Below are 22,657 nucleotides of genomic sequence, written 5' to 3' on the forward strand. Positions count from 1 at the left end.
AGAAACTGGGAGGCTGAGACAGGAGGATCGCAGTTCACGGACAGCCTCAGTTACTTAGTGAGGCCCTTTGCAACTCATTGAGACCCTGTTTCAATATAAAGAATTTAAAAAAAATAGGGCTGGGTGTGTAGCTCGGAGGTAGAATGCCCCTAGGTTCTATCCCTAGTACTACAAAAATAAATAAATACATACATAAATAAAACAGTCTGCAGAGTGAATGAGAAATTTGAAATAGGAATAGAGTACTCTTTAGGAAAACTTGACTCTAAATATAATAAGCTAGAAGTGGACCATGAAGCATGGATTTCATTTTGGTTTTTATTTCTCAAGAGGTAAAACTTAAATATGTTAATATGTCTAATTCTCTGGACTTTTATTTTCCTACCTATAAAATAGTGCTCTTCCTGTATGACCCTTCAGGTTGTTGTCACAATAAATAATATGATGTATGTGGAAAATTCTAAGATATTACATAAAGGCCAATGTTATCACATGTTTATAAATGTTGAAAGAATGGAGTTATATAATTAAACTAAATGAAATACAGGTCACTATAAAATCCGTGAAAAATTATTATCAGTCTAGATCTAGAAATATAAAGAAAATGTTCCTTTTAATACACACTACAAATTGCTGACCCCAAACCTCAGAGTCTAACATTCTGAAGTCCTGTTATGGACCATTCCTACTCTTAAACTATCATCTGTGTTTCCAGATGTCTTCATTATTCCAGAAAAAAAAAAGCCAGTGGCCTCTGACAGATCACTGAGCATTAAGTCATCTTGGGATTTATTAGTCTTATGAACAGTAGCTCATAAATATAGATCTCTGGCCATCTCCCAGTTTCACGAAGCAATAGATGAGCTCCCTAATTTCAGTTCCATGACCAGTGAAATCATGGTGAATGGCCACAGCTTGCTAAGCATGTTATTCCAAAGGATGACGGAGGTGTTCTGGGAAGTAAGCTAGCCATCTTAGGCCTTCCCTCCTGGTAATTAGCCAAAAAAAAAAAAGGTCTAATCACTATTCCACTAGTCATAAAACCATTAAAAGTCTTTAACAAAAATATATTTTTTAGCACTGTAACATCAACATAGCTAAGTTTTCTCTCATAAAACTCCTAACAAGTGGTTTTAACATGTCCCATTTTCCTCCCCTGGGAAGACATCTCATCCCTATAAAGAAAAATGTCTCTTTTTCTCTATACATCTCATCCCTATAAAGAAAAATGTCTCTTTTTCTCTATACTTGTACAACTGCTCTCTGACTGGGTTTCCTAGATGCTGACGTCTACTCCACAGTTATTTTATTTTCAAAGTTGCAGGGTGCTAATTAATTAAGGTCAAGCAGCTGTGTCTTTAGCTCCAAACAGCAGTTTTGCAGAATAAAGTTTTCCTTACAATCAATAGACACTAAAAATCCAGACCTGAGATACAAATTAACCCTATCTGCAATTATTTGTGCATAATTTTAAATCTCAGACCAGGCTATAACACTCAGATGGCACTTCTTTTATCTATGCTTCTCAAATATTTTATTTTAAATGTGTGACTCTTACCGTGTACAGCTATTGAACTACGCCAAGTGTCTTCAAGTCAATTTTTTAGAACTTCAGGTCAATTTTAGAACTATCAAAACACTGAATTTCATCCTAGGACTGATAATTAATAAATCTCATTGGCTCAGCACAGTGTCCCAGCTATTCAGCAGCAGAATCATTTGAGCTCAAGTGTTCAAGGTCAGCCTGGGCAACATAGCAAGACCTCATCTTTAAAAGGTTGCTGTGGGAGGGTGAGAAGATGTGAGCCTTTTAAAAACAATCAAATAACGATAAAATAAGGAAAGCGCTTTGGAAGTGCCTCATCTAAGATTAAAAACAAGAAACCAGTCTTGTACTCTCTTCGAATAATACCAGCAAACATTTTTACAGGCCTTTTACAGATAATCAACTGTTTTCCATAAGTTTACTTGATTTAATCTTAAGATAGGTTTGTACATTTCTTGTTGGAGAGAATTATGAGGCCCAAAGAAGTTAGAAGAACCCTTAAGTTGTTCACACAGTTTTTCAGGATGAGTGGTAGGTCTAAATCCAAGCTCCCCTAGATCTCTAACTCTTTCCACCCCACCATAAATGAACCCCATCATGATGCCCGCTCTATTTTTATTTCACTTCTCCAACAACATGGGAAACAGCCTGCTTCCTCTGGAGTCATTAGGAATCTTTGATGAAACACAGACGTGAACTCAACTCCCCATCCAATGAAAATACACAGCACATTAGTTATATAAGGAATGCTAAGGGATCACTGTGAATGTGGAAAGCTTTTTAAAGGAATGCATAAATGACGCTTGGAATCCTGAAGAGTCCAAAGAAGATATTGCAAACAAATGACCACATGTAGAGGGGGGGAATTTCATGAACCATCAGTGTTTGCATTTGAATGGTTTGTTTTTATTTCATAAGGGAAACCTGGGTTTTTTAAAAGATTTCAAACAAACATCATAACTAACCTGTAGATGGAGAACGAAGCCACTGAGCGAATGAGGGATGCCAAAGCCCCCACCTTGGCAGCTTCCACAGCCCCCCGGACTCGGTACTGCACGGTCGTGGAGTAGCTGATGTAAGGCTGGTTATAAACAACAATCTTCCCTTTTGCTTCTGGGGCCCTTCTCTTCAGTTCATCGAAAGAGGTCACTATCAGAACTTCTGCTGTAATACCTAGAAATAAAAGTCAAACAAGGCTTAACTTATGGTTTCCCATTAGCCAGGTGGAACTGACACACAAAAAGGTTACACATGCATCGTCCACTACATCTGGCAAACCGATTTGAGAAGATCAAAGTTTTAGAGCCATTTACCATGGGAGAAAAACTACGGAGTCAGCTAGCTGACTCCCAAGTGGGAGAAAAAGGCATTCAAAATAATGTAACATACAACTCAAGGTTTTTCAACTCACTTGACCAGCTGGTATTAAATCACAGATTGCTTGAAAGGATAGCTCTTTTTTTTTCTTCTTTCCCACCCTAAGAAGTCAAGCATTTCACAAAATAACACTATTTATCTTTTAAAAATGCACTTCAGAACGCTACTCTTGGGATTAATGAAACACATATTTATCTTTTCATAAAACTATTTTGATACGTTGCTAACCAACCTTCAGCGACATCATGCAAAGGATGGTAGTTTGTGGGGAATGTTCTCAGAAGCCAGTGTCCTTCATAAATCCAACTTTTAAAAAACAGTTAATAGAATGCCTCCCAAGAGCCACAGAGAGTCAGCTTTTCTTTCCTCCTTTGTCTATAAACACTCTTAAAGGATGTGGAAACTTCTCATGCTTCTCAATTTACAGTTCTTGTTCATTACTATTCTTCAAATAAAAAACCTGAACATGTTGTGTAATTGTCTCACAGTCCTGTTGTCTTGGTTAGATGTGCCTGCTTTATACCTCAAGACTTGCCCAAAGTTTCCTGATTAGGTAAGTGGGTCTCATATCTTTCAAATGCCAGACCACCAAAAATTCTATTTGATAGAGTAGTTAGAGTGACAAAGAAAAAATATTTAGCCACAAAGGCCAGATGCAGTGGCTAAATATAACCATCTAAAAGAATGTGGTAGACGCCTACCATTTTGTGGCTTTAACCATGCAGTTATGAAATATGTCAGAAAAACCTGAAGTATCAATATACATTTATCATATTTCCTTAATATTACAAACTAAAGAAGTGAGATTTTTTTTGAAAGCTTAACAGATGTTATTAAAATGTTAACTGTTACTTGGAAAATTCTTTTAAAATTCATTGCAGGCACTAGAGAATTCTTGTCTTCAATATAAGCCCCAGCATAATGGACCCTTTGGGCTAGCACCTCTCCTCTTTCTGGTTCCACCCTCCTGCCTGATTTTGTACTTTTACTCTAAAATGATCAGCCACAAATCTATCAGCATGTCTCCACCAGCATGCAGAATTTAATTTATAATCTGAAATGATCAGTGTACAATTATGGAAAGTACACATAGATTTTTCACATGATAAATATGCATAAAAATGCCAACAAAGATTCCATTAAGACAGATTTTGAAAGTAATAACTTTCTGAAACCTGAAGTTACCTTGAAATTTGACTGGCGTTATTGTTGGCATAGTACAGGAATTTTGCTGATGGTTTTCAGCTGCTACTAATGAATAACAGGTTCACGGGTCCGCCCAAGGGATGTCCCAGCAATGGGGTAATTTTGGTGTGTGAATTAGAACCACTAGAAATGAAGCCAAACTTCCATAAAATTTCAAAATTAAAGTCATACAATGGGGGAAACTTCACTATGGTCTCTACTTCAAATTCCTTTAACAAACGAGAGCCAAAAGCCAACCCAGACAGGACAGTTGCCAATTCAAATCACTAGTAGCAACTATAGGTCAAAGCCTATCACTCTGAACTCCCTTTCCCTAATCAGGAAGCTTTGGGCAAGTCTTGAGGTATGAAGAAAGCAGGTATATCTAACCTAGACAGCACATTTGCCAATGCCAATCTCTAGGAGCAACTACAGAGCAGAAACTTAAAAAAGAATTTTAATTAATCTTTATTTCTAAAAGCTGAGAATCATCTTTTAGATGATTTCCAAACACAAATAATTTTATCCTCTCCAATCAATATTGATTGAATCCATGTCCTCTGGTCTATTCCATTATACTGTCTCATATCAGGCCATCATTAAATCCCTTTTGGATTCTTATAAGTCCCTCTTTCCCAATATTCTCATGACTGTGGGTATTACAACTTCCATCTCAGATCCCCCAAATGTAACCTCCACAGAGTCACCCACATGGACTACTGAGCAGTCATATCTGCCAACAGCAACAGCACCCTATACCTTTTCTACCTCTGCCAGGAAACTTCTCTCAACCTACCACTCAAAAGTCTCAACCTACCACTCAAAAGTCTCAATCTACCTCTAAAGTCTCACCCTACCATTCAAAAGTCTCAGGCTCCCATTTAACTTAAACCATATCAACACTAAACCTAAAAGTTCCCACTCTCCTTCCACGCTCCTACTTCTTGGTGTCTTTGCTCATGCTGTGCTCCATCATGTCTTATTGACCAGATTATCGCCACTTCATCATGTGACTAACACCTATTTAATCCTCCAGAGTCCCATTCAAGAATCATTTCAGGGAGCACTTCCTGGCCTCCGGCCTCCTTTTCATCCCCTCACTCACACTGCAGGAAAGCTGGGTCATAGACCACCTTCCTACAGACTTTCAGAGAATCTTGGGCATAACTAGACATTAGGCAAATGAAACTTTATTTGTGGTTCTCTCCTGCACAAGATTTGATTCTCTCTGTGTTTGGGGTTTTTGTTCATTTTTATTTGTATCTCCAGAGACAAGCATAGTACTTGGCATATGCTTACGCAGTCAGTCATTAAACTTGAATGGCACTGCTCCACATAAGGGATCACTGACTGGGATCTAAAGCACTTCCATGAATGCATAATTTTATCTTTCAAGGTTGATAGCCCTTCTCCCATAGTAACTCAGCAGGTAGATTCTCTAACTACCCAGAGTACAGCTATAAAACAATAAGCAATCCAAAAAAGCACTGGAACAATTAAAATATAATATAAATTCCAAGTACAAAAAAATCACGTACCTGAACAGAAGATAGCTCTTTTGATTTCTCTTTGAGTCTAGTTACCCTCAACTCAAAATCCTACAGCTGGAATTGAATATGGTGGTACACAACTGTAATTCCAGTACTTGGGAGGCTGAGACAGGAGGTCAGACTCAACCACATAGCAAGGCCTTCAGCAACTTAGTGAGAACTTGTTTCAAAATAAAAAATTAGCCGGGCGTGGTGGCATACACTTGTAATCCCCGCGCTTGGGAGGTGGAGACAGGAGGACTGCGCTGGTTCGAAGCCAGCCAGCGCGCTGGCTTAAGAGACCCTGTTTCCAAATAAAAATATAAAAATAGGTCTAGGAATGTAGCCCGGAGGTAGAAGGGTTTCCAGGAACCCCAGTACCACCAAATAAATAAATAAATAAATAAAATAAAAATAAATTTAAAAAATTAAGTAAAGTAAGGGGTATAACTCAGAGGTAAAATGCCCCTGGATTCAATCCTTAGTACCAAAATATTTATTTTTAAATTTGATATTTAAACCTATAAAACATGAGAAACAACACATAAAAAGAGAAATTAGGCAACAGTAACACACACACACACACACACACACACACACACACACACACGTCCGAGATAGAAACATGCAAAATAACAAATACTAACAAAACTTTCTACAGCAACAGAGGTGTTCTACATTAATGCTGTCTAACATAGTAGCCACATGTAGCTATTGAGCACTGGAAATTTGTGACCAATGTGACTAAAACCTGACTTAATAACATTTAACTTTAATTCATATTTACATTTAAGTAGCCACATGTGGATAGCACTCACAGTCACTGCAGGCTCCAGCCACTGCACAGGCACACAGTGGAGAGCCTCTCTGATGGCCCCGAGGGACTTACTTCATGACAGTTCAGTAACAGACATACATCATGCTGATGAACTCCGGCGGTCATCGACCAGGTAGACTATTCAGTAGCCATCACTGGGGAAGGCTTGGTGTGTACAAAACATCATTAGAAGATGTTTGCGCAGACAGAATAAAATAAAATTGGGCCATCTGGAAAACCTCTGTCTTCTATAGGATTTTGTGTTTTGACACGATATACCAAAGGATATACTCATGCTCTCCTACAAGTCAACAGGCTTTTGCTCTTTTCTATAGTCATATCTTCCTTCTTCCTACTCTCTCATCCTAAGTGGTAGTTTATGAAAACCTCTAAGAATACAAAACCAGTGTTGTGTTCACAGGAGGGCCTACCCTGGAGTTCCCATCCATTATCGCAGCCTACATTTGTCCAACCTCCTTTCTCTCATAGTTTCCTCAATGTGTTTATAGAGTCCAGTTATATTCACTACAATTGTGTCTGTTACATGGAGGGTAGAAGGTTTTTCTGTAATCACTAAGGTTACCAAAGTGCATGAAATGAAGTCTGACACATATTTGTGAATACAAATACACACACACACACACACACACATACACACACACACACACACACACACACACACACACAGAATGAATAGAAACCAAAAAGTATATGATGCCCCATCTCTTTTCACCCTCAAAAATGCATATTTCCAAAGAACTTGCATATTTCTATAAAGGAATATTGATATCAGTAGCTATGCTTGAGTGGATATTGTTTATACTAATGTTCACAGCAACTCTGCAAAGCAGTATTAAAGAGGATGCTAAGGTGCCAAGAATTAAGTTTATATAAATACTAGGTGTTGAGGCTGAGATTTGAATTATTGGCTGTCTAAATCCAAAGGCCATGCTCTTCCTACTAACTGCATTGCTACTCTCTCATAAATGTAAGCTATATCAAAAGAAAAGCTCAGTGCTTTCATTTTAGGAGAAATAAAAAGGAAAAATAAAGAGCAATATAAAAGTCTGTATGTAAGTTGTCAGTTATCAGTTCTTCCAGGACCCTACTCATAAACTGGAATGCTGTTATCCTACTATGTCCAAGCCTGTTTAACAAAGGAGCTGGGAGAGGTTCTTTGCTCTAGGATAAGAGATCACATTGGAGTGATGAGACAGATTATAGTGGTTAATCTCTGAAAGAAGAACCTAAATTAAAAATACCCATAAAGTGACTCTCTTGGCTATAGTCTATTATGTCCCAAAGGGTACATAAATCCTTAAGTTCCTTTTTATCTTCCACATCTAATTTTCAAAACTGATCAATTCATTGTTAAGCCACTTACCCTGTGTGTGACCACTGCTACGGTTTCCCTAAAGAAACACCAGATGCTAAACACTGTGGCATTAGCTCCGGTCATCTAGTCTATGGGGGATTTGATAGAGACCTACTCTCCTCTTCTGACTTGATTGGTTCCAAGAATAGTTAAAGAAAGAAAGAAAAAGAAAGAAAGAAAGAAAGAAAGAAAGAAAGAAAGAAAGAAAGAAAGAAAGATAGGTGGGAACAATGGCACATGCCTCTAATCCCAGATACTTGAGAGAATATCATAGGCTGAGGCAGAATATCATAAATTTAAGGCCAGCCTGGGCACTTGGTGAGATTTTGATTCCAAAATGAAAAAGAAAAACAGTGAAGAGATAATTTTTATAATTTTTTCTACCACTTAAAAGTAAAAGAATTTCAGGCTTGGTGGCATAACACCTATAATCTCAATACTTGGGAGGCTGAAACAGGAGAACTTTGCAGGTTCAAGGACAGCCTCAGAAACCTAGCAAGTCTCCCAACAACCTAGAGAGACCTTGTTTCAAGACAAAAAATAAAAACAGGGGTGTGATCGGAGGTAGAACGCTCCTTGGTTTAAGGTTTAATTCCCAGTATAAACACACACACACACACACACACACACACACACACACACACACACACACAGAGGCAAAAGACTAAAGACAGAAAAACATGTCTCTCTGGGGCTCAATTCAAAGTGGCATGTTTTAGGAAATTCATTCTGATTTCAAGAAGAAGACAACCCCAGACAGGAAATAGTCTAGTCCTATTCAGACAGAATCCTAGCTTCTTACTCTTATCACGTAATATGCCTCTGGGTGTACTCCGAAAGATAAGTAGGTCCCTGGAATGGCTGGCCTTTCCTGAACTCAGAGTTTTGGAGAAGGAAAAGTAGTTGTTCTTGGAAACTCAATGTTTTGGCTCAAGTGGTGAGGAAATTGCAAATTCATGGCAAGGCAGATAAAAGAACATCATAACAGTCCTCTCTGAGGGTCCGTTTGTTTATGGAGAATATTATGGTTGTGCAATGTACTTTTATGGAAGAATGAGCTTTAAAGATTCAAATTAATTTGACAAGTTTATAGCCTTCTACTAGGCCAAGACATCATGCTAGACATTGGAAACAATAAGAAGATAGGTAAATTCCAGTTCTATCCTTAAGAATAATGTAATCCAGGAGAGGAAAATAGGTAAATAATAACTTTTAAAAGAACACAGAATGTCACAAGTACTAGATGAAGAAACAAAAGTGAAAATTCATGAAATAATAACATAAATCAGTATCAATTCTAAATGGGAGAAGCTAGAAAAGCTAGAAATTTTTCTATAAGAAGAAATGTTGGGCTTTAGAAGATTTTGGTAACTTAAAAATTAGAGAAAAGACATTCCCAGGTATAGCAGAGAGAGAGAGAGAGAGAGAGAGAGAGAGAGAGAGAGAGAGAGAGAGAGAGAGAGAGAACAAAAATACACAAGACGAGCCGGACATGGTGGCACACGCTTGTAATCCCCGCACTTGGGAGGCTGAGACAGGAGGATCACACAGGTTCGAAGCCAGCCTCAGCTACTTAGTGAGGCTCTCAGCAACTTAGTGAGAACCTGTTTCCAAAGAAAATATAAAATGGGTCTGGGAGTATAGCCCGGAGATAGAAAGCCTCTGGGTTCCACCCCCAGTACCACCAAAAAAATAAATAAATAAAAATACACGAGACATCTATTCATTTACACTGAATAGGAAGCTTCCATCCAGGCCCCAAACACTCTATAACCTTCCAATTTTTAACCAAGGTAGTTATGAACCCCTATTCTTATTTTGTGAGTTCTAGGAGGGAAAGGAGAACAGTCTCTTTGAGAAATTAAAATAATAATAACAATAACACAGAACTCAGATATTATTTTGAGTGAACACTGGAAATGCAAGAGGCAGAGCTCCACACCAAATACTAGCTGCGAGCTGGTGATCCATCCTCTCCAGGGTGTCTGCTGAGTTCTGTCTCAAATCAAACCCCGTCTGTCAGCCTTGCAAGGGAGTCTAGACCCTAGTGCATCAGAACCACAGGCACAGTAAATTGCCATTTTCTCTAGAGAGGTAGCCATCTGCCTGCTGATGTGCTAAGATCCAGCCAGCCACACTGATACCTGAAGACAAGCTGCAAGCAAAATGGCTTGTCTATTTAGACCTCTAAAATGTAGAATTTATATAGTTGTGTTGTTTGTGGATAGCACCAACCATAGGACCCTTATGTTCAAGCTAGCATTAATGTAGAACACAAATTTTACAGGGACCCCTCTCAGTGACAGGCACCATTTATAAACATTGAGTATAGGCAAGTTTTCAGAAACTTGATAACATTAAAATCCAAACTCCTCCCATTGGCACTGCAGCAGCAATGAAGAGGCAATTGGTCTTTGGAGAGCCTTGATTACTTTAGCAATAATCACTATGAATGCTTATACTCTAAAATATGAAGAATACTATTTTCCATCACAACTTGGTTAGCTTTGAAATGCAGTTGACACAGTCACTTTCTCCCCAGCCATTGTGTGTCTCCTCTTAAGGATGACTGGTGCAGGTAAGTAAGGGCTTGCAAAAACCATTGTCATCTAACACATCTGCTAATGTGAGCAGCAACCACAGTAGCTTTGAATGCTATTGAAAGAGTACAGTCCACAAGTCTTGTGATGGCTAGACACAAACTCTAGGTGGACTAGAATAAGGCCAGTTATCACAGCCTGGGGGCCTGGCAGCTTTCCTGGGAAGGTGGAATCTGTTAAATGCGTCCTAATTGACTAGGAGATATTGGCAGAGAGGGAAGGAATCAGCAAAGAGGATGGAGATGGAGGTGGGTAGAGTGTGGCAGGGAGACTGGCATGGAAGAGGCTTGCAGAGTTGGGGTGGCATCATGTGGGAGGCCTGTGGCTGTATTAAGGAATTTGGGTAGGTATGGAGAAGTCAGAAAATTCAGAGTCACATTCGGAAAGTCTTCCTAGTCTTGATGTAAGAAAAAGCTTACAGGAAAGAAAGAAAGGTATGAAAGGTAGTATAAGGTTCTGCTGCCATTTTCTGGGTGAGAGATGATAGTGGCTTAAACCATGGTAGGATAGTGGGGATACAGCCTAGAGGACCACTTTGAGTAACAGTACGGATGGCATGCCATTTTCTGCAGTGAGGCAACTTAGATTCCTGGGGGTTTGCATTCCACTGACCATACTGCCCAGTCTATACAATCATAATTTTTCTTAGTAATCAGATATTAAAAACAAACACTTTTCAAAAATTTAAGGTGTTTTTTTAGTAAAGTGAGTGATTGTATTACTCTATAATTTTAAGAAATAAGATATGTATTACATTACATTTTGCATTCCTCAAGATATGCTTGAAACCGGATATTTCTTTATCAGGAACAAGAAGTACCCATGATTTCATATCCTGGCTTGAATACTGGCTATAAATCTCATTAGCCTTTTAATGATAAATAAGTTGTTTAAATTTTCCTTGCCTAAAAAATGGGAATCACCATAATATTGGTATCACTAAGCTTCTTGTGAGAGTCCTATGGGTTGAGGTTGGTAAAATTACTGTCTGTTATAAAGCACTTTTAGACAATATGGGGAAGAATTCAAGGCCTGTGGATATATGTTTATTACTAATAAGCAGCAACTCTCTGATTTGCTTACAATTTCACTTCAAGAAAATAAATTTCAAAAAGGATGAATATGACTGCAATAAACATCAAGCCTACCTGGCTTAGAGCAGAGTTACTTCCTACCATGTCAGGTAGTTCTAATTTTTATTAAAGCAATGATTTAGGGACTATATCATAAAGGCTGCAAAAATAATCTGCTAAACAGATTCCATGGGTCTACCTACTTAGCAGCAAGGGATACAGAGGCAGTGATGGAGGTGTGGATGAGAGAAGCCAGGAATGGGTTTTTTGGAGAAGCAGCAGCAGCAGAACAGATAATAGAAGCAAAAAATGTAGTGGCCATATCCAAAATAGATCTATGAAACATTCCATTAGTTCCTCTCCCCTTCCTTATAAGAGGATAACAACATATTGACTTGTAAACTGCAGTATCTGTGTCCAAGACACTGACCCTGGATTTGACCAAGCAATTTGCTTCGGCCAATGCAATGTGAAAAAGACCTTTAAGAACCACTGCAAAGTTCAGCTTTGTTTCTTAAGACTTTATTGCCCTCAGCTACAGAATGGCACATCTCTGATGGGAGCTGCTCCTTCAGGCTGGATGCTCAAGTAAAGAAGACCCCTGAAGCAGGAACAAATGCACTCTCAACTGGAACAAGGAGTAGGTCTAGGTGGTTCTGAGCTACTGAGGATTTGGAAGGTGGTACTTCCCCTAGCATTACCAAGTGAGAACTACTGATTTCAGAGGCCTTGACTTTAAAGTTTCTTTCAAAAGTTCTTCACAATCTATGAATAACTGATAAGACACAGAATTAATATATTTGATACCTTGGGAAAGACTGTTGAGTGAAAATTAGACAATTACCTTCCTCTCCTATTGCACATCAGAATGACCAAATCATCAACAACACCAAACAGTAAAAAACAAACATACCCAAAGAAGAATTTAGCAAGCCTCAGTGACCTCAAACATGTACACTTACATGACAAAGAATTTAAAATAGCAGAAAAACTCCGGAAAGCATTAAAATAGTTTTGGCAGCTTCCATTAGCTAACCATCCAACGTCCTTTCTAAAGGAAACAAGTAGCCTTGTCACATTGTTAAATAATTCTATGCACTTCCAGCAGATTTCACTATTTCATCTCTACATGCACTTTTTCCCTCAGAATTCCATCTTCCAAATGCACGGGCAAAAACGACAGAAGCTAGTATGCTTGTATCTTATTAGGTAAAAAATAATAATGTTATTACAGTATTATATCAGAGAGATAAAATAACTCCCTGACAACTTGGTATTTCAAAATGGGCTTTATTATTTAGCTATATTTTGAAATGTGATATGTTCCATGCTCTTCTTAGAGAAGTAAAACTTGGGTAAAAAATACTGTAATGAAACAGAGTTGCTGCCTGAAATATTGGTAAACCTACCCCAGTATCATGATTTAGTTTGATATAGTTTGCTCCTTGAAGGAGGTTCTAGAGACAGGACTAAAATATTAGAACCACATAACTTGCAGGAAAATTTCCTGGAAGGTTATTTTTTGAAAGCTCTTTGCCTAGAAGGACACAAATCTATGTACTGATGTTAATCCTGCTATAATTAAAAGCCAGTACCATATTTGTAATAAAGCCATTAGTCACATTTTGTAAATGAGAAAGTAATTCACAGGATTAAGTCAATAGAAGGGAGTAAGTCATGGGCCCCATTCTACGGAGGCTGAAGAAGGTGCATCTATCTCTTCAAACTAGAAAGTGGTGATAGATCTCGATGGTGCTAAGCTACTGAGATTTTGGAGGGTGAGACTTACCCCAGCACTGCTGTGAGAACTCACTAGTGCAGGGCCCTTGAGTTTGTCAGATTGGACTCCAAGGCCATTTCAATAAATACTAGGCACTGGCCAGTCTTGTTTTCACTATAATCTTAATCTATGGGTCAAGTTTATTTTATATATAAATAACTATTTTTTAAAAAATATAAAGGTTTTTTTATACTTTTATTGGTATATCATAGATAAGAATTAAAAATAATAGTAATAGTTGTAGCTACCATAAATCTCTTTCTAACTACTAAGGTCAAAGAATATGTAGACTCTCATACTTGCAAATAATGGAAAACTCTTCTTCAGTTGGCCTGAAATATCAGCTCCTGTGACCAGTAATAGGGCTGCCTTCACATGGTTCCTGGCTCTGGGTAATGCCCTTCATGGTGTCAGCTTCAACTTCCGTGTCTATGTAGTTATTTTAGTCAGATTTTTCATCACTGTGACCAACATACCTGATGAGCACCGCTTAGAGGAAGAAAATTTTATTTGGGACCCATGGTTTCGAGGTCAGTCTATGATCAGATAGCTCCAAGGCCAGAATCACAGTGGCAGCATTTTAGGGCATGATGGTGAAGGAAAAGCCACTCTTTCCTCATGGTGACCAGGGACAGATACAATCTCCAAGGTCATGCCCCAGTGATCTGCCCTCTAGCCACACCCAGCTCTGAACTTGGCTGCATGCTCTAACACATAAGCTCTTCCTTAAAGACACTTTAAATCCAAACCATAACAGTGGTCTCCTACAACACAGCCCTAGATTCCCCCACACCTTACATCCTCATTGTATTGCTTAAGGAGAGTATGTCTTCTAATAGTTTGTATAGCAAAGACAGAAGAAATTTCACTTTTGCAGGGACCCCAAAAAACAAGTCTGTACACTCATAGTTGCCGGGTTATATCCCCACTCCTTAATTCAGTATCATGGCTTGGGCTCTACGGTATGATAACTTCCTTAAGCTAAGCAAGGCTCATCTATCCTTAGACCTGGGTAAGAGGTCAATTCTACCCAAGCCAAATGGTTGTGAGCAGGGCAAAGCTTTAGTTCCCAGAAAGAAGGGAAATATGTCCTGGGTAACAAACAACAGATGGCCACCACAGAAGATGTCTCTTGATATTGCCACAATATGTAGCACAACGACTTTCCCATATTCTGAATTCAATGTGTGTTTGCCGAATTGAATTAAATTGACCATATTGTTCATGATCCACTTTGGCAGGGCAAAAAGCCTCTTGGGCCATTTATCCCCAATGACTCAACAGAATGAATGGGAAATTTTTGATGAGCTACTAATTAATGGAAACCAGGCAATTATTGAGCAACTTTAGTAATTTATTAATCTACACCAGAAACTTAAATACAAATGCTATGGTAATAGAAATATTAATGCTAGGGGATCACAGCTTGAATAATTCTAAAGAATCCATGTGGCCCATTTGTGATTCTTACACCACATTTAAAAACCACTCTTCTGTATAGCCTCATGATTCAAAAGCAAAAACTGAAGCATTTGTAGAGTTTCCATCAGTTTACAAAGTAGTATTTTCAAATATTTAAAGGAGAAAAGACCAGGTCTGTATGTACTCAATATAAAACCAGGAGGTAAAAGGTAATACCTATTCAGCATGAAACTAATGATAATAGGAATAACTATTACATGCATACTCTGACCAGGCACTATGCAAAGCTTTTTACATGCATTATTATTTTACATGCATTACCTTATGTTCCAATGTTGTAGGTATTATTACTGCTCCATGAGTAAGAACACTGATATAAAAGTGAGACTTGACCTAGGTCACAGAGTTGGTTAGTTGCAGATATAGGACTTAGAGCCAGACCTATCTGATCAAGACCTCTGTTTTTATGAGAAAGGGAAGAAGAAGAATGCAAAAGCTTTTCTGGTGACTGAATCTGCATCTAGTTAGTCATCCACATATTTTATCAACTAGATTTCTAAATATCTAACATATCAAACATCTCAGAGGCCATGTGAATAAGATTGTTGTCATATTATCTTACACAGAATAATGTATTTACTAGATGTTACATTGATTATAATATGAGGACATAAAATAATTGTTGTTTAAAGCTGGGCATGGTGGCGCACGCTTGTAATCTCAGCATTTAGGAGGCTGAAACAGGAGGATCGCAGGTAGCAGACAACCTCAGGTACTTAGTGAGGCTCTTTGCAACTCAGTGAGACGGTGTTTCAAAATAAAGAATAAAAATAGGGTTTGGGGTGTAGCTCGAAGGTAGAATGCCCCTGAAAAAAAAAACTGTTGTTGAGTGGCCCTAAATTCTACATATTAGTCTACTTCTCCTTCATGTAACTGAGTATGGATGTGTTATTAAGACTGTCTCTTTAAGCAGGCTTTATTTGACAGTCACTTCAGTAAAGATTTAATTAAAATAATAATAAGGAACTAACATTTATACAGGTCTTATAGTATACCAGACATTATTCTAAATGTTTTACTTATATTAACTCATTTGATTCTCTCAAACCAACATTTACATAGGTCTTAGAATATGTCAGACACTGTTCTAAATGTTTTACTTATATGAACTCATCTGAGTCTTTCAACAGCCCCCAGGACATAGGCACTTCTATTATCTTCATTAAGTAGAGGATATTTTATTTACTTATACTTGTATTTTTTTTTCTTTTTGGTGGTGGTGGTACTAGGGTTCCTGGAAACCCTTCTACCTCCAGGCTACACTCCCAGACCTATTTTTTATATTTTTATTTGGAAACAGGGTCTCTTAAACCATCGCAGCTGGCTTTGAACCTGCACCATCCTCCTGTCTCCACCTCCCAAGTGTGGGGATTACAAGCGTGCGCCACCACGCCTGGCTTATACTTGTATTTTAAATACATATTTTCTGGCCTATTGGCAATAGAATTTGAGAAGACTCCCCAAAATACATTGAGAACACAAAAATAAAGGAAGAAATAAGGTAAATAAAACAAGTATAGCAAAATAAAATGCTGCCATGGTTAATATTATGGAAAAACTGTATGTCATAATATTTGTGCAGTTGTTACAGAGGACTACAAAGTCAACTACAAACTGCCTAATAAGCAAAGAGCAGTACACAGTCAGGCATAAAATTCACAGGATCCATAAGAGGAAAACAAGCTAGTCACTCAGGAGAAGCACATTGTACCTATAAGAAAGTTATTTTTGTGGATCATAATAAAGAAAATACCATGTGATATAATAATGAACAAGAGTCCATTGTTACAATGAGCATAAGATACGGGGACATTATTCTTCCGCCCCATATGTTTTTTTTTTTTTTCTCAGCAATAAAACCTTTTAGTATGGCTGGGAATGTGGCCACATAGAATAAAGGGGAAGGAATCTAATTTTCCCACTTCTCTCTAGCTAGATGTTATCAAGTTACGTAATAGGACAGGCATGTTTTACCCTTTCCTTGTCACTCAAATGGAAGCGAAAGATGCTGTCTTAGACCAGGAGGTAGATTGGACAGAACTCCTGGATAGGAATCTGGGCTCATAACACCCTAGAGAAGAATTATCTAGAATTTTACAAGCCACAGAAAGAAAATTCTGCTTCTCTAAGCAAGTTGCTATTTATTTTGAGTTTTTTAGCTAACTGAAGAATGAGGAAAATAGAAGCATCCTTTGGATTAGGTGATGGGGGAGGACTTCTCTGAGGAAACATTAAAGTGGAGGAGTGAAGCTACGGACAATGAAGAAGAATGAGGAGCAGCACATTCCTTGAAGAGGTCATCGCACGGGAAGGCTGCAAGGCAGGAAAACTTTCCCAAGGGATTGAAGATAACTGTGGCTCAAGTGTAGTAAGAAAGGGTGAACAGGAACATGAGACTTTAAAGAAAAGCAGGGACCATATGATGTGGGGCCTTGTAGGCAATAGTAAACAAATTGTGTGTTAATAGGGATGAAAAAAGCCGGGCGTGGTGGCGCACGCTTGTAATCCCAGCATTCGGGAGGCTGAGACCTGAGGATCACTCACCTACTTAGTGAGGCCCTCTGCAACTCAGTGAGACCCAGTTTCAGAATAAAGACTAAAAAATAGGACAGGGGGTGTAGCTCGGAGGTCGAATGCCCCTGGGTTCCATCCCCAGACACCCCCCCCCCAAAAAAAAGGATGAAAAAAAGAAACCCTTATACACTATAGAGAGTAAATGGAGAATAATGTAAATTAGCATAGCTATTATTGAAAACAGTTTGGGGATTCTTAAAAATCAAATATAAGTACCGTATATGATCCAGAAATCTCACCTCTGGGTATATAGTCAAAGGATATGAAATTAATATGTCAAAGAGACAGCTGCACTCATGTTTATTGTAGCACTGTTCACAATAGCCAAGACAGGGAATCAACCTGAGTGTCTACCAGCCAAAGAATGGATAAATTAAATATGGTATGTACACACAAGAGAATACTATTTAGCCTTTAAAAATGGAAATTCTGTCATTTGTGACCACATGGAGGACACTGCACTGAGTGAAATAAGTCAGTGACAGAAAAACAAACATCACATGATATCACTGATTCATGGCATTTAACAAACTCACAGAATAATAGGACAGGATTGTTTTACCCTTTCCTGACCACTCAAATGGGAGTGAAAGAATAAACTGATGGCTGCCAGATCCTGGAAGGTGGGGGATCTTGAAGATGTTGCCCAAAGGACATACATTTTCAGTTATAAAGGAAGAGTAAGTTGAGGAGATCTACAGCACATCACAATGGCTGTAGTTACTAGCAATATATTGTATACTTAAAAATTGCTAACAGAGATTTGAAGCATTCTTATTTTTATTGGTGCATTATATTCATATGTCATATTGGGGTAAAGAACTTGTGTGTACATACCTGAATTAAAAAGATAGGTTTGTGAGGTGCTATGGTTTGGTATATAATGTCCCTTAAAGAGATCATTATTAATGTTTAGAGGTAAAATAATTGAATTATGAGGGTTTTAATCTATCTGTGGATGAATCCACTTTTGTGAATTTACTAGATGGTAATCTAGGCAGGTGAGATATGGTGGGTCACTGGGGTGTGGCCTTAGGGACTCTGCATGTGTCCATGAGCCCCCTTCATAAGTTCTATCTCTTGCTTCCAGTCTCTGTGATATGGGAGCAGTGCCCTCATGCACTCTCTCTTTGCTCCAAATGCCATGTCCTGAGCATAGACTTTATCTGGCCTAATATGGACTGAACCCCTGAAATATCCAGAACTGTGAGCAAATAAATCTCTCTTTCACTAAGTTGTTGTCATCAGGGTTTTTTGTGTTGGATCACTGAGAATGCTGACTGAAACACTGAGGTAAGGCAAATATTAAAGCGAGACTTAGTCATTCCACAGTGCACACCTCTATCAAAACATCAAGTATAGCTGGGCATGGTGGCGCACACTTTTAATCCCCGTGCTTGGGAGGCGGAGACAGAAGGATCACGTAGGTTCGAAGCCAGCCATGCTGGTTTAAGAGACCCTGTTTCCAAATACAAAAAAATATATATAATAGGTCTGGGAGTGTAGCCCGGAGGTAGAAGGGCTTCCAGGAACCCCAGTACCACCAAAAAAAGAAAAAGAAAAAAAACCCATCAAGTACAATTAAAATATGCCAATTATATAAATTAATTATTACTTTTTAAGTCTGTAAAGTCCAAGAACTAGAGCCAGAGAGTGAGAGAAAGATTGTTCTATGGGGTGGGAAGAACAATGCTGGGCAAATAAACTTCCGTTGGTCCTTAAACTTTGCTAAATGCGTTTTCAAGTTGCATTTTTAACAATGATTGTGTGATGACAATTTCTCTAGGCAGGAAAAACTGCAGGGAGCCATGTAATATAGTTTTCGTAGAAAAAATATAGTTTTCACAGTTGTAGTGTAAAGGAGAGGTAGGCTTAAAGGTGGTGAGACCAGTTGGAAAGACATGAATGAGGATGATGGTGGCCAGGCCCATCTAGTAAGAGAAGTGTCTGAATTTTCAATATATTTAATCAATAGAATCAAAAGTTTTCACTGAATGGTTGGATGCGGGGACAGGAAGACAGGTACAATGAAGGGAAATAAAGAACTTGATGATAATTGAATAATTAAGAGTTAAAGGACTGACTTTTTGTCAACACTTGAAGAAACTGTGTATTCCAAATCAGTAACTCAGGGCAGGGTAATATATAGTGACATGATAGTGGAGATTCCCTTAGAAATTAAAGACAACTGTCAAGGCTCTATGTTTGTGGGCCCTGTACTTCTACTGATACTGTTGCTAATGAGCTCAGATTTTCTCCAGAATACAATTACCCAAAACAGGTAAATGAATCACAAAGATACATAGAAGCATTCTAATGATACATAAATTGCCCTATTCTGAAGGAATTTAAAATATTAAGACTTGTCTAGCTTTATATATTAGCTTACAAGAAAATAAAAAGCAAACAGTGTTAAACATGTACAATAGTTTACGAAAGCTTCTGGGATCAGAGAATTCAAAATGTCTTTATCTCGTCTTTCTTTTGTCTAATCTCAGTTGACATAAGTCCCTCTCTTTTTACTTTTTTATTTTTTCTGAGTCAACCCTTCAACCCTGCTCTGAAGTGTGAGCTTAATTAGTCATTTGGTTTCTTAAGTGGTATGTTTTTTGGCAAGTCACTTAAATTCACTAAGCTTCCGTTTCTTTATGTAATAACAAAATCAAAGCAGTGTTGTGGAGATGAAATGAGAGTGTGTACTTGAAAGTGTTGTGTAAATCAGATAACCAATATAGAAATAAGACATGTTCCTTTACTGCCTTCCCCATTCTCTACTTTCCCTAGGTGGCTAATTTTTTAAAAGATCTATGTACTCTTTTATTTTTCCTTTTTTTAAAAAAATTGCTTTATTGAAATTAAACTCATATATCACACAATTCACTGATTTAAAGTATACCATTAAAAAGTTTTTTATCTGTATTCATGGAGTTGTGCAGCCATCACTACAATCAACTTTGCAACGTTTTAATCACCCCCAGAACAAACACTATGCTAATAATAATCAAACCCTATCTGTACCTAAACCCCTGACAACCCACTTTCCATTTCTATGAATTTTTCTATCTCAACATGATAGATAAATGGAATCATATTTAATGTGGGTTTTTTTAATTAGCTCTTTTCATTTATCCTAATTTTGAAGTTCATTATATTTTAGCATGCAGTAGTACTTTATTCATTTTTATTGCCAAGTAATATTCTATTATACAAATACACCACTTTTTTTTTCTTTTTGTTGGTACTGGGGATGGAACCCAGGGGCTTTCTACCTCCAAGCCATACTCCCAGACCTATTTTATATTTTATTTGGAAACAGGGTCTCACTAAGTTGCTGAGAGCCTCACTAGGTAGCTGAGGCTGGCTTTGAAACTGTGCAATCTTGCTGTTTCAGCCTCCTAAGAGCGGGGACTACAAGCGTGTGCCACCATACCCAGCAACACCACTTTTTAAATATCCATGCATAGCCGGGCGTGGTGGCGCACGCTTGTAATCCCCGCGCTTGGGAGGCAGAGACAGGAGGATCGCGCAGGTTCGAAGCCAGCTGCGCGAGCTGGCTTAGGAGACCCTGTTTCTAAATAAAAATATAAAATAGGTCTGGGAGTGTAGCCCAGAGGTAGAAGGGCTTCCAGAAACCCCAGTACCACCAAAAAAAAAAAATAAAAAAAAAAAATAAATAAATAAATAAATATCCATGCATTAGTTGCTCAAAGACTTGTGTTTGTAATCCACAGTGCATCAAATGACATCCAAGAGGACTGAGCCCCTGATGTCAGCAACTACAGCACCTGTACCAAACTGGCATATAGCAGTTGGCCAATAAAAGTCTACTGAATGAATATAAAAATGATAGTTCAAAAATCATTGATTAAAGTAGTACACACATAAGGACATGGTTTAGGGGAAATAAAGACATCTGGGTTCAGATTAGTGTATCTCATTCACTACCTCTTAACATTAATAACAAAGACAAATCAATTGATTCCCATAATGTAGCCTATTTCTTAACTCAGAAAGAAGCTCTCTCCTGAAACATCCATTCATCCAAAGTTCCCGCTCAGTTTTGTTCCAACAGCCTTTGGCTTTCCTGCTTCTGATGCTTCTAGTGAAAAATGTGTTGTTTCTATGAAAAAAGGAAACATGCTTACTTGCCTTCACAGCATTCACAACCCTCAAACTAAGTGATAAAGAGTTCTGTAGACTTGCATTCCACTGAAAGAATGGGAAAAAGGATTTAAGTGATCCATTAAAAAAATTAAAACCCAAGTTATCTGAAATAAGATTGTTTGATATCGCCCTTTCTTTAGGCAAGTAGATAGAACAATGTCCAAAAATGTTGTTTTTTACTCAATAAATGCTTAATAAAAGCCAGGCATGGTGGTGCACACTTGTAATCTCAGCATTTGGGAGGCTGAGACAGGAGGATCATGGTTTTCAGACAGCCTCAGCTACTTAGTGAGGCCTTCTGCATTTCAGTGAGACCCTGTTTCAAAATAAATAATAAAAAATGGGGCTGGGGCTATAGCTTGGAGGTAAAATGCCCCTGGGTTCCATTCCTAGTACTGCAAAAATAAGTGCATAATATTTTGGTGAGCCAAAAAAATTTTTTTAAATCAACAGAAGTCATTCATTGACCTAAAGTAACACAAATTAATTGGGAGAAGAAATGATTCATCATATATACTATAAAAATCCAGAGAAGGCAGATGTCACTCCCTGAAAGAACTTGTCCTGTCCACCTAGAGGCTTTGCTGTTCCCAGGGCCCATGCAGCATATCAGAGAAATCTCTGGAATAGTATGATGTGTTTTCTGGTGTTTAATATGCCAGGGGTTATTAGAGGTCCAGCATCAGTAACAGATTTCTTCTTCCTACCTACCCCAACCCCTAATTCTTCCTTTTTGAGACCAGTCTGACTGCATACCCCTCTGCCCCTGGTTCTCATGGTAATATTCTCATGAACTCAAGTCCAACCCTGAACACCAAGACTGACAGTAGACCAGTCATGAGTTCTTAATTCCTACCTGTATTTTGGGACTGGTTTTTCCCTTTCAAACTCTAATATAGCCACTCACAGAATATGACCTGACTATAAGTAAAATGATAGTCTGGCATCAAGAAATATGTTATCTGAACACAGTCACCTGGGCAAGCACTGTTCTCTCAACTTGGAAAATTACCTTGAAAAGATTGTCAGTATGCTGGTCATGGTGGTGCATGCTGGTAATCCTAGTACTTGGTAGGATGAGACAAGAGAATCCCAAGTTCGAAGCCAGACTCAGCAATTTCATAAGGTCCTCAGAAACTTAGCAAGACCCTATTT

General features: G+C 38.2%; 1 protein-coding gene across 1 annotated transcript in view; it reads right to left on the minus strand.

Annotated features, from left to right (window-relative positions):
* The window catches only part of CPQ (carboxypeptidase Q), a gene marked incomplete at its 3' end in the record, with an annotated part of 413,030 nt that overhangs the window by 364,952 nt on the left and 25,421 nt on the right, over positions 1–22,657 (minus strand). Inside the window, exon 2 of the mRNA XM_080693957.1 lies at positions 2,512–2,719. Coding sequence (XP_080550083.1) covers positions 2,512–2,719 — 208 coding nt within the window. The remainder of the gene's footprint in view (positions 1–2,511; positions 2,720–22,657) is intronic.

The sequence above is a fragment of the Muscardinus avellanarius genome (assembly GCF_963383645.1).
Source record: "Muscardinus avellanarius genome assembly, chromosome: 4".
Lineage (NCBI taxonomy): Eukaryota > Metazoa > Chordata > Mammalia > Rodentia > Gliridae > Muscardinus > Muscardinus avellanarius.